General features: G+C 40.1%; 1 protein-coding gene across 1 annotated transcript; it reads right to left on the reverse strand.

Annotated features, from left to right (window-relative positions):
• Positions 1 to 6,801: 6,801 nt before the first annotated feature.
• LOC125231419 (collagenase-like) lies at positions 6,802 to 14,006 on the reverse strand. Its single transcript, XM_048136870.1, has 5 exons — positions 13,785 to 14,006; positions 11,749 to 12,022; positions 11,084 to 11,173; positions 9,337 to 9,524; positions 6,802 to 6,948 (listed from the first exon to the last, which is right to left on the reverse strand). The coding sequence occupies exons 1-5, from the start codon at positions 13,989 to 13,991 to the stop codon at positions 6,844 to 6,846; spliced, it is 864 nt and encodes a 287-aa protein (XP_047992827.1). The 5' UTR covers positions 13,992 to 14,006; the 3' UTR covers positions 6,802 to 6,843.
• Between the last annotated feature and the right edge of the window lie 1,401 nt (positions 14,007 to 15,407).

Consider the following 15,407-nt stretch of genomic DNA (forward strand, 5'->3'; position numbering starts at 1 on the left):
TGGTGCTCAGGGTCTGATGATGGAGCCAGATGGTGGTCACCAATACCAATGAACAATATGACTATACAACTTCGTGGTTTACATGTCATTCTAGCATTTTCACTTTCACATTTCAAGTGCATATACCACGAGTATAGGTTTTCGGGTGTGCTGATTTAAAAATTAATGACCGATTTGGAATCTGACATTGCTGACTGTCACTTTGACACAAAAGTCGTCATGGGTGTCGTAAAATAGGTTTTAGGGGGTGCTGATTCCAAAATTAATGACCAATGTGGAATCTGACATTGCTGACTGTCACTTTGACACAAAAGTCGTCATGGCTGTCGTCAAATAGGTTTGCGGGGTGCTGATTCCAAAATTACTGAACAATGTGGAATCTGACATTGCTGACTGTCACTTTGACACAAAAGTCGTCATGGGTGTCGTAAAATTGGTTTTAGGGGGTGCTGATTCCAAAATTAATGACCAATGTGGAATCTGACATTGCTGACTGTCACTTTGACACAAAAGTCGTCATGGGTGTCGTCAAATAGGTTTGCGGGGGTGCTGATTCCAAAATTAATGAACAATGTGGAATCTGACATTGCTGACTGTCACTTTGACACAAAAGTCGTCATGGGTGTCGTAAAATTGGTTTTAGGGGGTGCTGATTCCAAAATTAATGAAATGATTTAAAAAGTAATGACCGATTTGGAACCTGACATTGCACAGTACCCCTGGAAACCTATTTGACGACACCCATAACGACTTTTATGTCAAAGTGACAGTCAGCAATGTCAGATTCCAAATTGATCATTAATATTGAGATCAGTACCCATGAAAACCTATTTGAAGACACCCATGATCACTTTTGTGTCAAAGTGACAGTCAACAGTGTCAGATTCCAAATTGGTCATTAGTTTTCAAACACCTCCGGATACCTATTTGACGACACCCATGACGACTTTTGTGTCAAAGTGACAGTCAGCAATGTCAGATTCCAAATTGGTCACTAATTTTGGAATCAGCACCCCCTAAAACCTATTTTACGACACCCATGACGACTTTTGTGTCAAAGTGACAGTCAGCAATGTCAGATTGAACATTGGTCATTAATTTTGGAATCAGCACCCCTAAAACCTATTTTACGACACCCATGACGACTTTTGTGTCAGAGTGACAGTCAGCAATGTCAGATTGAACATTGGTCATTAATTTTGGAATCAGCACCCCCTAAAACCTATTTTACGACACCCATGACGACTTTTGTGTCAAAGTGACAGTCAGCAATGTCAGATTCCACATTGGTCATTAATTTTGGAATCAGCACCCCCTAAAACCTATTTTACGACACCCATGACGACTTTTGTGTCAAAGTGACAGTCAGCAATGTCAGATTGAACATTGGTCATTAATTTTGGAATCAGCACCCCCTAAAACCTATTTTACGACACCCATGACGACTTTTGTGTCAAAGTGACAGTCAGCAATGTCAGATTCCACATTGGTCATTAATTTTGGAATCAGCACCTCCTAAAACCTATTTTACGACACCCATGACGACTTTTGTGTCAAAGTGACAGTCAACAATGTCAGATTCCACATTGGTCATTAATTTTGGAATCAGCACCCCCTAAAACCTATTTTACGACACCCATGACGACTTTTGTGTCAAAGTGACAGTCAGCAATGTCAGATTCCAAATTGGTCATTCATTTTGTAATCAGCACCCCCTAAAACCTATTTTACGACACCCATGACGACTTTTGTGTCAGGGTGACAGTCAGCAATGTCAGATTGAACATGGGTCATTAATTTTGGAATCAGCACCCCCTAAAACCTATTTTACGACACCCATGACGACTTTTGTGTCAAAGTGACAGTCAGCAATGTCAGATTCCACATTGGTCATTAATTTTGGAATCAGCACCCCCTAAAACCTATTTTACGACACCCATGATGACTTTTGTGTCAAAGTGACAGTCAGCAATCTGAGGTACTACATATTCGTAATCTGAAAGTAATCAAGTCAATAATTTCAGTTATTTTGAATCGACTATGATTCCGAATTATTGGTAATAGTAATGATTGTATAGATGATTAGTGATTCCTTTACATGTAATGGTAATTTACCGTTTCACTTGATTACATTACAAGTAATCTGACACCCAGTAGTGTCAGATTACAAAGTAAAATCAAGTAATCGTGTAATCCGGAATCGATTACGATTTCCCCATCTCTGGGTTTAGTTATATGGTTCATTGGTACTGGTGACCACCATCTGGCTCCATCATCAGACCCTGAGTACCACCTCTTGTCAAAGGTCTTGTTGAGACGAACCCAACGAGCCTAAACACGAAGTCGTTTACTTACATGGTTCACTGGTACTGGTGACCACCTTCTGGCTCCGTCATCAGATCCCGAGTACCATCTTGATGTGTCTTATCATCTTGACCGTATTGTAATTTTCACATTTTTATCATCACAACGTTGTAATACTTTAACATTCAAACATAACAAAGTATTACAAAAGCAAATATTTACGGATCTAGGATCAAATTCGTTGGTCGCTGTTTACACACACACAATGCGAGGATAGCCCGTGTAGAAACAAGGCGTCCGACCCACACAACAATAAATATTCTCGACGTTTGCGATGAAAACTCGGAGACCAAAGCGACATACGTCTTACCTGCTCGAGCTCCGGCGCGGCACTGAAATCGCAGGCGTCCGTCGCCGGTAAAATAGCGACAGGAAGGCTAGTTTTCAAAAAATTGTCAAAAAATCATGATAAAATATTATAACGACAAATGGATAACAGCAGTTTAAGCACATTGTGCAGATTATTTATATACTAAAATAACTTCGATAACACGTAGATTTTCGGAGAAATGATCACTTGTTTCGATGTATTTTCAAGACAAAATTGAGTTCGTTTTACTTTCAATTTCTCAATTTCAAAGGATTAAATGATAAATATTGTTTAATGGGCCTTAAGTACAAGATATTTGGAACTTAAATTTACCTCATTTATGAGAGTGATCTTATCAAATTGTACATAATAAGAGCTCCGAATTCTGTGCTTCACGCGGTTTTTCCTAAACGAGCATCAGAAAAACAATAATTACTAATTGAAAAAGCTTTTTTTTTCATATGTTTTTTATTTAACCGACAGTTAATAAGATGTTCTAACTGAAACAAGTACTTTCACTGTCTTTTAGTATGAGTAAAGTGTACAATTTTGTCGATAAATATTGTGCATTTTACAATATATCGCCTTTTTTTGTCATAGCGCTCTTAAGTATCAAAGACTATCTAACACTGAAAAGTCAGCACTTATAGTTTAGTCTGTGGTGTCCTAATTGACAGATTAAAGTCGACGAGTAGAAAGTTAGAAACAAAAAACTATTAAAGCATCATTTGAAAGTAAAACAAAAACATAAGCATAATCAATTAATCAGTTAACCGGTAATACAATCTCGGTAGGTAATTAACTATTATACTTATAATAAACCAAAACAAAAGTATTTATATAAATACAAATTATAATATTTATATTTTTAACTCTCGTTCTTCATTTTGAAGGTCAACTAAAAAGGTCAAGAGTAAAGTATTCTTTATTTAACTGAGCTGCTTACTAATTTATTAAATATTCATGATACCTACGACCTTAAGTGGGTGAATCAACTTTTCTTTGCCAGCAAAATTTCGCATACTTCGACTACATGTGGTCAGAAAATTTAATTGGGATTTAGTCTAATTAATGTATACTTATTATATTAAAGACACATATACTAGCTACGCAATACAACACGTAATTATAGGATTTCCTATTTTATAACTTTGTTTCGAGCAGTGACCCAGTGGACATAGCTGTCCCTCACTTTTGTATGAAAAAAGTGTCTCTTCCACTGGGTCACATATTGTTTTAATTAAAAATGAATCGTTTTTAAATTTTTCCCTAATTGGTATACGTGAAATAAGGATCTTTATTCACGATGGTAAGGTTAAAAATCACAAAAGTAGACCTAATAATAAGTAAGGGTAATTCTTGCAAAAAGCAAGAAAAAGTTGATTCACCCAAATACACTTGGTGACAAAGCGAACAGAGAATTAAGAAATTACATTTTTTATTTTGCCATAAATAAAAAGATTTAAGTAGGTTTGATTTTTCATATTTTTTTATTTTTAAAATTTATAAACAAAACGTAGTTTTAATCCGTTAATACTTATATTGCCACTAATAGACTTGTATTATTATACAGGGTGGGCCAGAAATTCTTGCATATTTGAAACATCGATAGAAATGAAACTATATGTGTTATTTAAAATCTAATTTATTCAACATAATAACAATGAAATGCAATTTATTTTTTAAAAATTACGTCATCTAGATGACCTCCGTCTCGTCGTTGGCACTCTTGCAATCGGCTACGCAAACTTTGAAAAACTCGCTGGCACATGCTGCGGGGTATCGCGGATATCTCATCCCGAATGTTATGCTTTAATTGAGGTATAGTCGTTGGTTTGTTAACGTAAACTCGACTCTTAAGATATCCCCACAGGAAAAAATCGCAAGGTGTGAGGTCGGGGCTCCTCGGCGGCCATGGGATGTCACCTCTGCGAGAAATCAATTTGTTCGGAAACATTTCTTTGACTATGGGTAAACTCATGTTTGACGTATGGCACGTTGCTCCATCTTGTTGCATCCATGTCCTGCTATTGTATCCTTGAAATTCTTTCAACTGTGGTGCCAAACATTCTTGCAACATCTTCACATATTCCACTGAATTGACAGTTACGTTTTTCCCTTCATTATTTTCAAAGAAATACGGACCAATTACATACATATTTGACCAGTCACATAGAAACCGTCGTTTTTATAAAACTGCTTAACACAAAAAGCACGCTGTTTTCCCGAGAAACGCTCCATTTAAAAAAAACTGCACTTAGTGACACATAGTTTCCCACCATTTTCCCGCCTCTAGCTCTGCAAAAATTATTGGCCCACCCTGTATATTCTGTGCTAATAGCAGATTCCTTCATTAAATAGATCGGGACATCGAAAAAGTAAAGAACTAAAAAACCGACCAAAAGGTGTCGGGCCACGCTCAGTTTAGGGTTACGTAGTTACGCGTATTTTTGTTCAAAAACTGTTCAACCTATCAAGATCAAAATATTTTCCCTAGAAAGTCTGTATTAACCACAATTTTCTAGCGCCACCTATCACCTATTAAATACTGTCATAACTACACTGATGATAGTGATGATGCCTACAATTCTTTTTTTTTTCAAAATGTGTATTTGACGTGATATCACGATATTAAAATAAAGAAGCATGACATTTGTTCTTATAAAAAATAAAAACACGCAAAAATATTTGGGGAAAATATGATTTTGGCCACTTCCAGGCTGCGAATTTGCGAAACAGCTCTATCTAGTTTTAAGCTTAAAAGGCCCATACATTTCTTTGTCTGTCGTATTATATCGTCCTTGGATACAAATAAATACACTTTATTTAGCATGACCAGATTTGTCTGCAATTTCATACAGACGCGAAAAATTGATATTGACTTTTTTTAGGCGATGTACGATGACCAACTTTTTCAAATTACCGCCTGTTTTTAACCCCTTTTTCCTTCACTCAAGCCTGTCGTTTGCATTCCCCAGCGCTGCCGCCAGCCCACCACCCAGCCGCCCTGGCACACGCGCAGTGCATTTATTTCCTTAAAAGCATTGTTACAAAGCCTAAAAATGCGTTTTTGGGGAATATACTATAGGTACTTACTTTTATAGACTTTTCTTGGCATCTTTTATGTAGGATTTTATAGGTCTATGCGCGGCCGTGTAAATCTAGAATAAAAGTACAGGAGTAGAAAGAATAATTTAAGGACTGTATCGTTAATTATAGGTACACAAAAAACCTCGTCTAAATGTTGACATGTGCATAATTTTGTATTATTATGGTCCGAAAGTTTGATCTGAAGGTATTGGTAAGTACTATTTGATATAAGAAGGTCTGATATTTTTTTTATTTTAGGGACTTTATGGTACTTTCATTAAGGTCTAGCAAATACATTTTGGACAACCCCTAATCTGGCTTAATTTGAGAATATCTCAAAGACTTTTTGTACGATTTCGACAAACAAAGGTTAATATGCTGCCAAAATATATTTTTTAAGAGTCCTCTTCATGGTTGTTCAATTGGGTACTTGCAGAATAAATGCGGTGAATTTATATAATTTAAAAAAACGCATTTTTGAGCAACGTTCCGGTTTGCCGTAAATTTTTGATACAAGCAGGATGAGAGAAATAGATAAAAAAAATTAGGCATAGGCCAATGTCTAATAGACATTCATGGTGTTTGAACAGTGCCTAAACCAGATCGATATAAACAGTGTATGATAGTTAAATTCGACATCAAAGTCGGAGTTAGCGTAAGCACCATGCCACATTCTCTAAATGGCCGCCATACACAGATCATGAACTTTATTTTTTTTAAATAACAGTGGCTAGACTATGTCTAGATATTCTGCTTTGTGGATCATGTGTCGTTGAGGTTCGCACTGTACAATTTTTTTTCGCAATTGTGTCGTCTTGTACGCACTTTGTGAATTTTCTAGTAGCATTTGTCCGAAATCGTAATTGGTACTCGGGAGGATTAAGTCAATGCTGTCTAAACCACATGCTTTACGTCGAGTTTCTAGGACAAAATGCGTACCTTATTATGTGCCTTATTAAGCCCATGTCTTGTTATAAGAAAAAAATATAATAGCAAATAAATACTCAAAGTTGTCCCCATATTTAACGATACAGTCCTTATTTACATAAATAAACCGTTATCCGTCCGTGTTTACAAGTTTACATACGAGCCGCGAACCAAGGCACGTAGTAGCTGACTCGCGAGAAACCGCCCGGGATTCCCATCTCGCAGCCGCTGACGTGCGCGAAAGACGTGATACCGATCTGGAAGGAAAATAACAGAATAAGAACGAGTAGAATATATTATGTTTATTGTTAAAAAAAAGCGCTGGTAGCCCATCGGTAAGAGCGTGCGACTTTCGATCCGGAGCTCGCGGGTTCGAACCCCGGCTCGTACCAATGCGTTTTTTGGAACTTATGTGCGAAATGTCATTTGATATTTGCCAGCCGCTTTTCAGTGAACGAAAACATAGTGAGGAAACCGGACTAATTTAAGTAAGGCCTAGTTACCCTTCGGGTGGGAAGGTCAGATGGCAGTCGCTTTCGTAAAACTAGTGCCTACGCCAAATCTTGGGATTCGTTGTCGAAGTGGAGCCCAGACTCCTATGAGCCGTGGCAAAATGCCGGGATAACGAAAGGAGGATAATGATGTCAAAAACAGAAAGATGATGTGCCACGAAATGGCTCCTCCTCAGCGTGTTGTTCTCACTTTTAAACAGCTTATTGATAACGAGATAAAGACTAATGATCACCAGATCGATCAAAACACCTACCCGTGGCTCTTTTTTATCATTTGATCTGAAATAGATACCCACCAGGACTAGAGGTCCTCCAGGGGTGCCTAAGTCAGATGTTGGTCGTTAGCCCTTAATTGGGCAATGTTCGCCCTGTCGAACATGACCTTTGACCCTCTTTTGTATTTTTTTTCCGAATCAGAATCATTACAACTATCAAGTGCCGAGGAGGTTTGAACTCACGACCAATGCGAACATGACCATTTTCTGCCAAATAAAGGGCTAGAGGAACAGCACCTACTTATATACTGACTGACCAGCTGATTGTTAAGGATTAGAGGTCCGCCTGGATCTCCAGGGCAAGTAGGTCCTGTAGGCCCAGTGGCCACGCAGAGGGTGAGTTAGACGATGGTGCCTAAAGCGGCAGGTGTTGGTCGTTGGCTAGAAGAACAGGATCTATACTGACCAGCTGATTGTTAAGGACTAGAGGCCCGTCAGAGTCCCCACCGCACGTGGCTCCTGTAGGTCGAGTGACCACGCAGAGGGTGAGGTTGGTCGTTGGCTAGAGGAACAGGATCTATACTAACCAGTTGATTGTTAAGGACTAGAGGTCCGTCAGAGTCCCCACGGCACGTGGCTCCTGTAGGTCGAGTGACCACGCAGAGGGTGAGGTTGGTCGTTGGCTAGAGGAACAGGATCTATACTAACCAGTTGATTGTTAAGGACTAGAGGTCCGTCAGAGTCCCCACGGCACGTGGCTCCTGTAGGTCGAGTGACCACGCAGAGGATGAGGTTGGTCGTTGGCTAGAGGAACAGGATCTATACTGACCAGTTGATTGTTAAGGACTAGAGGTCCGTCAGAGTCCCCACGGCACGTGGCTCCTGTAGGTCGAGTGACCACGCAGAGGGTGAGGTTGGTCGTTGGCTAGAGGAACAGGATCTATACTGACCAGCTGATTGTTAAGGACTAGAGGCCCGTCAGAGTCCCCACGGCACGTGGCTCCTGTAGGTCGAGTGACCACGCAGAGGGTGAGGTTGGTCGTTGGCTAGAGGAACAGGATCTATACTAACCAGTTGATTGTTAAGGACTAGAGGTCCGTCAGAGTCCCCACGGCACGTGGCTCCTGTAGGTCGAGTGACCACGCAGAGGGTGAGGTTGGTCGTTGGCTAGAGGAACAGGATCTATACTAACCAGTTGATTGTTAAGGACTAGAGGTCCGTCAGAGTCCCCACGGCACGTGGCTCCTGTAGGTCGAGTGACCACGCAGAGGGTGAGGTTGGTCGTTGGCTAGAGGAACAGGATCTATACTAACCAGTTGATTGTTAAGGACTAGAGGTCCGTCAGAGTCCCCACGGCACGTGGCTCCTGTAGGTCGAGTGACCACGCAGAGGATGAGGTTGGTCGTTGGCTAGAGGAACAGGATCTATACTGACCAGTTGATTGTTAAGGACTAGAGGTCCGTCAGAGTCCCCACGGCACGTGGCTCCTGTAGGTCGAGTGACCACGCAGAGGGTGAGGTTGGTCGTTGGCTAGAGGAACAGGATCTATACTGACCAGCTGATTGTTAAGGACTAGAGGTCCGCCTGAATCTCCAGGGCACGTGGCTCCTGTAGGTCGAGTGACCACGCAGAGGGTGAGGTTGGTCGTTGGCTAGAGGAACAGGATCTATACTAACCAGTTGATTGTTAAGGACTAGAGGTCCGTCAGAGTCCCCACGGCACGTGGCTCCTGTAGGTCGAGTGACCACGCAGAGGATGAGGTTGGTCGTTGGCTAGAGGAACAGGATCTATACTGACCAGTTGATTGTTAAGGACTAGAGGTCCGTCAGAGTCCCCACGGCACGTGGCTCCTGTAGGTCGAGTGACCACGCAGAGGGTGAGGTTGGTCGTTGGCTAGAGGAACAGGATCTATACTGACCAGCTGATTGTTAAGGACTAGAGGTCCGCCTGAATCTCCAGGGCACGTGGCTCCTGTAGGTCCAGTGGCGACGCAGAGGGTGAACTCTTGGATGGCGGTGGCTCCGGGGTACGCGGCGCGGCATTCTTCGTTGGTGATGATTTGCAAGGTCGTGTGGGACAGGAACTGACTGGTGGTGATGGGTGTGGCTGCAAAGAACAATGGGTCAAAAGAGTTGTCAAGGTAGATAATAGCGTGTCTTAGAAGTCGACTGTGGGATATGGGTTAAATTCTGGCGTAGGCGAGAGGCTGGCAACCTGTCACTGCAATGTCACAATTTCGTTTTTAACCGTCGCCTCATATCTTTCAAGGAGGACGGTTATCAAGTCGTCTGTATGTTTTTTTTTTTTTTTTTTTTTTTTTTTTTTAATGTTTGTTCCTCAATATCTCCGGACCTGGACCGATTTTGAAAATTTTTTTTTGATTGAATGTATATGCATACAGATTGGTCCCATTTTTCTCAGAACCCAGTTATGATGATGGGATCCTGGAGAAATCGAGGGAACTCCTCGAATCTGAAAGGCATACATAATGGTGATTTTTGTGTTTTTAAAGGAACAGCATGCATTTAGGTACGGAACAGTGACATTTGGTGCAGTGGAACTGCTGATGATGGCCAGAAGGGAACTCTTCAAATCTGAACGGCACGCTCATAGTGACTTTGGTATTTTTGCAAGAAAAGCATGCATTTAAGTTCAGAACAGTGACATTTATTTAGTTATGTTTGTTAAGCATACTTATTGAGTTTTCAAGTCAAAGTTTATCAAGCTTCGATTTCTTATAATATAATCGGATTCATGAGGAATTGAGGAAACTCCTCAAACCTTAACGTTATACGTTATATTCATTTGTGTTGCCATCTAATAATTAAAGCATTAAAAGCAGTTTTAAAAAATACTTACACATTTCTACATAATCCAACATTCGCAAGTAGCTTTCACCAGAACCCGAAAAGCGACGGTTTTTTTTTTCTTAAAAATTATTTTTTAACCCCTTTTTGCTAAGAGTGGCACTGAAACTTGAGTAGTTCATGTGCTCTGCCTACCCCTTTATGGGATACAGAAGTCATTGTATGTATGCATGTATGTATTTATTAGAACAGTGGACTTACACAGAACGTTAAATAAACCTTACACCTAACAAATCCGAGATTCAAAGAATTGAAAGAAGGCCTGGAAACTGTCTCAAGCGACTGATGATAAACTTATTTTCACTTTACTTGGGACTACAGTAGTCCCAAGTTGGGACACGTTAGGTACGTCTCTCTCAAACTTCTTGTAGAAATTCAGAAAGTTCTTTGATGTCAGTCTCATTATAATATATTTTTATATTATTTATCCCTAAAGAATTGTAAGCCCTTGGCAGTCAAGAAATGACCAAACTATTCCTCATAAATTGCTGTGCCCTTACAGGCTGTCACATGCATACTCGTACCTACGTCTATGTCCCATTCCATCCATACTTGTAACTTGCAGCATAAGCTGTTTAGATGTGCAAGTTATTGCTGCAAGTTTTGAGACAAAAGTATATGCAAGAAAGAGATGCAGATATTTGCCACTCACTCTTACCTATAGTTGTGTCTCAAAACTTGCAGCAATAACTTGCTGGTCTAAACTCAGCTTGTGATATGCAATAAACGATTATATTCTATCCAATTAAAGCTGTAATCACAGACTACTAAGAAGATACTACGTCTAATGATACTTACTCTGGCTAGTCATTCCGAAGCCACAAGCCTGGGCCCAGTTGCCGACGAGGAGTTCGCTGCCGGAATACAGTTCAATAGGTCGGATCACATCTGAAAGTTTTGTTTACATACATTATTCTCATACCTATCTTTTGACATCTTGTCTAGCCTATTGGGTGAGTTGGGTTGCCACTGGGTGGCCAATTCGCCATGCAACCGATGGCACCGGAATCTAATCCTGGTATTTGATAAACAAACAATCAAGTGCGGGTAATTCGAAAAACTCGTACAGCTAGATGTTGATACAACTCCCAGCCAGTCTACCCGTGACCACGGACGTAATGTCATGTCTGAAACGTCGGGTTGAATATAAACGTAAGTTTTACGCAATTAAGTCCCGTTTTAATTTAATAATATGAGTGAATATCGTGTTAGTTTAAATCAATATATTGATAAACAAATTCCTGTAGGTGTATATTATTTGTGGATATACGTTGCCACAAATAGCTTTCTGTCGAACAGATCAGAATTATCACATCACCACATCGCCACGAATGAAACACGTTCGTGGACACTAGATGTCTATAGATCTTTTTATATTGTGTCTCGCGTAGCGTCCACAAACGGCGTAACCTTAACTATATTTCTACTTTAATTCCTTTCAATAATCAAACTAACACACTCACCAGTGTACGAGATCCAATCAAATTTCATTATAGCGACATCGTAAACATAGGTGTAATAATTATAGTCCTCGTGCATCTCCACATCCTCATGGTTGATGACTACCCTGTTACCGCCCTCGAAGAGGAACACGGAGCCAAAGACCATTTCGAATTCGAAGGCCGCGTTTGAGGAAGATCGTTTGCAGTGAGCGGCGGTCACCGCGCGAGTGTTGGAGATGAGCGTCGACCCGCAAGCGGAGACTTCAAAACTTTCTAGCGAGATCACGAGTCCGACCTGAAAACAAAAAAGAGGAAGTGGAATGAGCTCCCTGACTACATTCCCGATGAACTACAGTATGGGGTTCAGTAAGGAGTGTACAAGTTTCTAATGGGTCGGCAACGCACATTTGACACCCCTTGAGTTCCAGGCGTATACCTGTTTGCTACCGACGTGGTATAAAAAAAATAGGTACTTTGAAGAAAAATATAAAGAAGACGTTATGTGAATTGAGCGCAGGCAGGCAATTATGGTCGCGCGATAAATGATAAAACATCTGGCCGTCCCTATCGCACTTACTAATAGTGCGATAGGGACGGCCTGATATTTTATCGTCTATCGCGCGACCATGCTACCCGTGCTGGTAGCGGTAAGAGCGTGCGACTCTCAATCTGCCGGCGTATTATGATTCCAATTTTATCATTTATCCACGTGGATAAAGCATCCGTCACGCTTTGGCAAGTATGTCAGTGTGAGAGTGACAGTTGTCTTATCCACGTGGACAAGTGATAAAATTGGAAGCATGATACGCCGGCAGGAGGTCTATTGGATTTAGGTTTCGGTTGGAGACAGAGATGAAAGTAGCTCCGCAAGCGGAGAGTTCGGAGAGTCTTCTAGAGTGATGACGACCTGGGCGAAAACGTCTTTTGGGAAAGAAAGAATGATGGTGTATAGAGACCATGACGGGACCTGGGGTAGAGCGAAAGAGCGGTCTCATTAGACAGGACAGGCAACGAATCTAAATTCTAAAGACCTAATAAGCCATTATTATGGCGCTAGGATTTTCAGGGGCCCCTTAATGTACCCCCGTTTCCATGGTGGATCTAAGGAAAAATCTGGCCCTGACGCATCGAACATAGTCGAAATTTTGAACTTCATCGAAAAACAGTAAGTGGATTCCTGCACTAAGTACATACGTACATCAATATCTAAGCTTCTGCTATCCTAAGGTAATCTATAAGATATCGCTTACAGTGATACGAACGTCTGTTGCTACCTTTAATTTGACTGTAAATCTGTGTTATCTTTGTGGTGCAATAATAGTTATTTGTTATACAAGGGGGCAAAGTTGTATTTTAACGCCGAGTGTAGAATTGAACCACGAGCGAAGCGAGTGGTTCGAGAATAGAATCCTGAACTTGCGAGTTTTTTGACACACGAGAAGTAAAATACATTTGCACCCGAGTGTAACACAAAACTTTTCCCCTCACTATAGCGAGGAAACTACAACGCAAAAAATGCGTTTATCACTGCTTCCAGTAGTTCCACAGGTGGTAAATCATCTTTATTACTAGATTTACCTGCTTTTATCAATTTTAAAGCAGTTAATTTGACTTTATTCAAGGTCAAATTACTTTACCCACTAGTGGATAAAATGCGTTTTTACCCGCTGGTATTAAAGGACAAAACACGTGTTTCCGAGCTAGTCAGGGGAAAAATATATAAACTTACTAGCTTTTACCCGCGGCTTCGCTCGCGTTAGAAAGAGACAAAAAGTAGCCTATGTCACTCTCCATCTCTTCAACTATCTCCACTTAAAAAATCAAGAAAATTGTGAAAAACTGTCTGTTTGTTTGTTTGTCCGTCTTTCACGGCAAAACGGAGCGACGAATCGACGTGATAGTTTAGGTGGAGATAGTTGAAGGGATGGAAAGTGACATAGGCTACTTTTTGTCTCTTTCTAACGCGAGCGAAACCGCGGACAGAAGCTAGTTCCCTATAAACAACGATAGATATATATAAGTTACATAGGCTTGCAAAAGAGGGTAAAATTACTTACAAAGTAGGGGTGGTCACCCAGGTTGGCAGGCGTGCCTCCCGCTATTCTTGCGCCATCGAAGTCCACAGCATTTTCAGCAGCCTTTAGCCTCTTGGCCAGTGGGATCCCAACTTGTTCATGGTAGTCCACCACTATTGGGGATACCACGTCCTCGGTCGGAGCCGATTGGACCAGACCCACCAACGCCAGGGCTACCAGAAGTTTCATGTTGAATTGATTTCAATGATTATCTTGACAGAGCTTTTTATACCAATCGTCTTTGATCAATATGATAAGGAGGAGAAATTATTAATTTATAAGATTATTATCTGTTTTATGAAACGAAGTATCTTGTAGGTATTTTATGATTATAAGACGAGATACCTACTCTAGTTAATTGGTTATCATATTATTAATCAATTAATGGGCGACGCAACACCTGGATTAGGCAAAACGATAATTTAATCTACTTAGATTTGATCTAGAAAAAGTAAAAATATACCCCGGTTTGTATCCGGGGTTCCAATCCCGTAAGGGCATTTATTTGTGTGGTGAACGCAGATATTTTTTGTTCTTGTCATGGATGTTTTCTATATATATCGTTGTCCGAGTACCTACACCACAAGCCTTCTTGAGCTTACCGTGAGACTTGGTCAATCTACGTAAGAATGTCCTATAATATTTATTTCATTATTTATTTATTTTATTTATATTTATTCGTGACCATAAACATAGACTTTACTCGACATGTATAACTGTCAATGTCACCTGTATGGGATCAGCTGAGGCGAGGCGGTGGTAAGCAACTTTTTTTTATGAATGAACTAAAACTTGAGTAGTCAAGATAAAGGTGTCATTAAGTACAATTATTTCTCCTGGTTCATCGCTCGTCATCTCATCATTCACTTGCTTTCGTTTATAGTCTCTCAAACAGTCCATCTACCTCTTCCTCGGTTTTCCCGTTACTTCCTTCCACATTCATTCATAACACCTTACTCGTCATCACATGACTTTCATCCCTATGCGTTAATTATTCACATTATCCGATCCGATATCGGATATCGGACCGATATCCCATACATTACAGGCGCCATCTTGGATTGTTTCTATTGAAATCCTTCCGACATCCGATATCGGATCGGATAATGTGAAAACGGACTAGTCCCTTATAAAAATGGCTCATAGAAAAATGTTTCTACAGTCATAAAGAATTCATTGAATATAAAGATAATACTAACAATGTATATGAATAATCCAATTTAATAATAATCAAATATTAATGATAATAAATAATAATGTTATATGTAAAGAATTGCAGACTATATAAAAATGTATAGTTATTGAACAAATGTATAAAATGTAGATAATGTGTATTAGATGTAATTACATAAATATGTGCAATAATCTAATATGGTAAAAGTTATGACCTGTAATTTTCATTACCAATAAAGAATGTCTATGTCTATGTCCTTCCTTTCATGACATTCCTTTTAGTCTTATTATTGGATTTATGACAGACGAACTGACTCACACCATGAGGTTCCTTTGAAATGAAATGAAATGAAATAAAATAAGTATTTTATTGTGTGTGAGTGTGTTTGGTACCTTTTTGTCACGGAACCCTAAAAAGAAGCATCTACGTCA

The sequence above is a fragment of the Leguminivora glycinivorella genome, chromosome 11 (assembly GCF_023078275.1).
Source record: "Leguminivora glycinivorella isolate SPB_JAAS2020 chromosome 11, LegGlyc_1.1, whole genome shotgun sequence".
Lineage (NCBI taxonomy): Eukaryota > Metazoa > Arthropoda > Insecta > Lepidoptera > Tortricidae > Leguminivora > Leguminivora glycinivorella.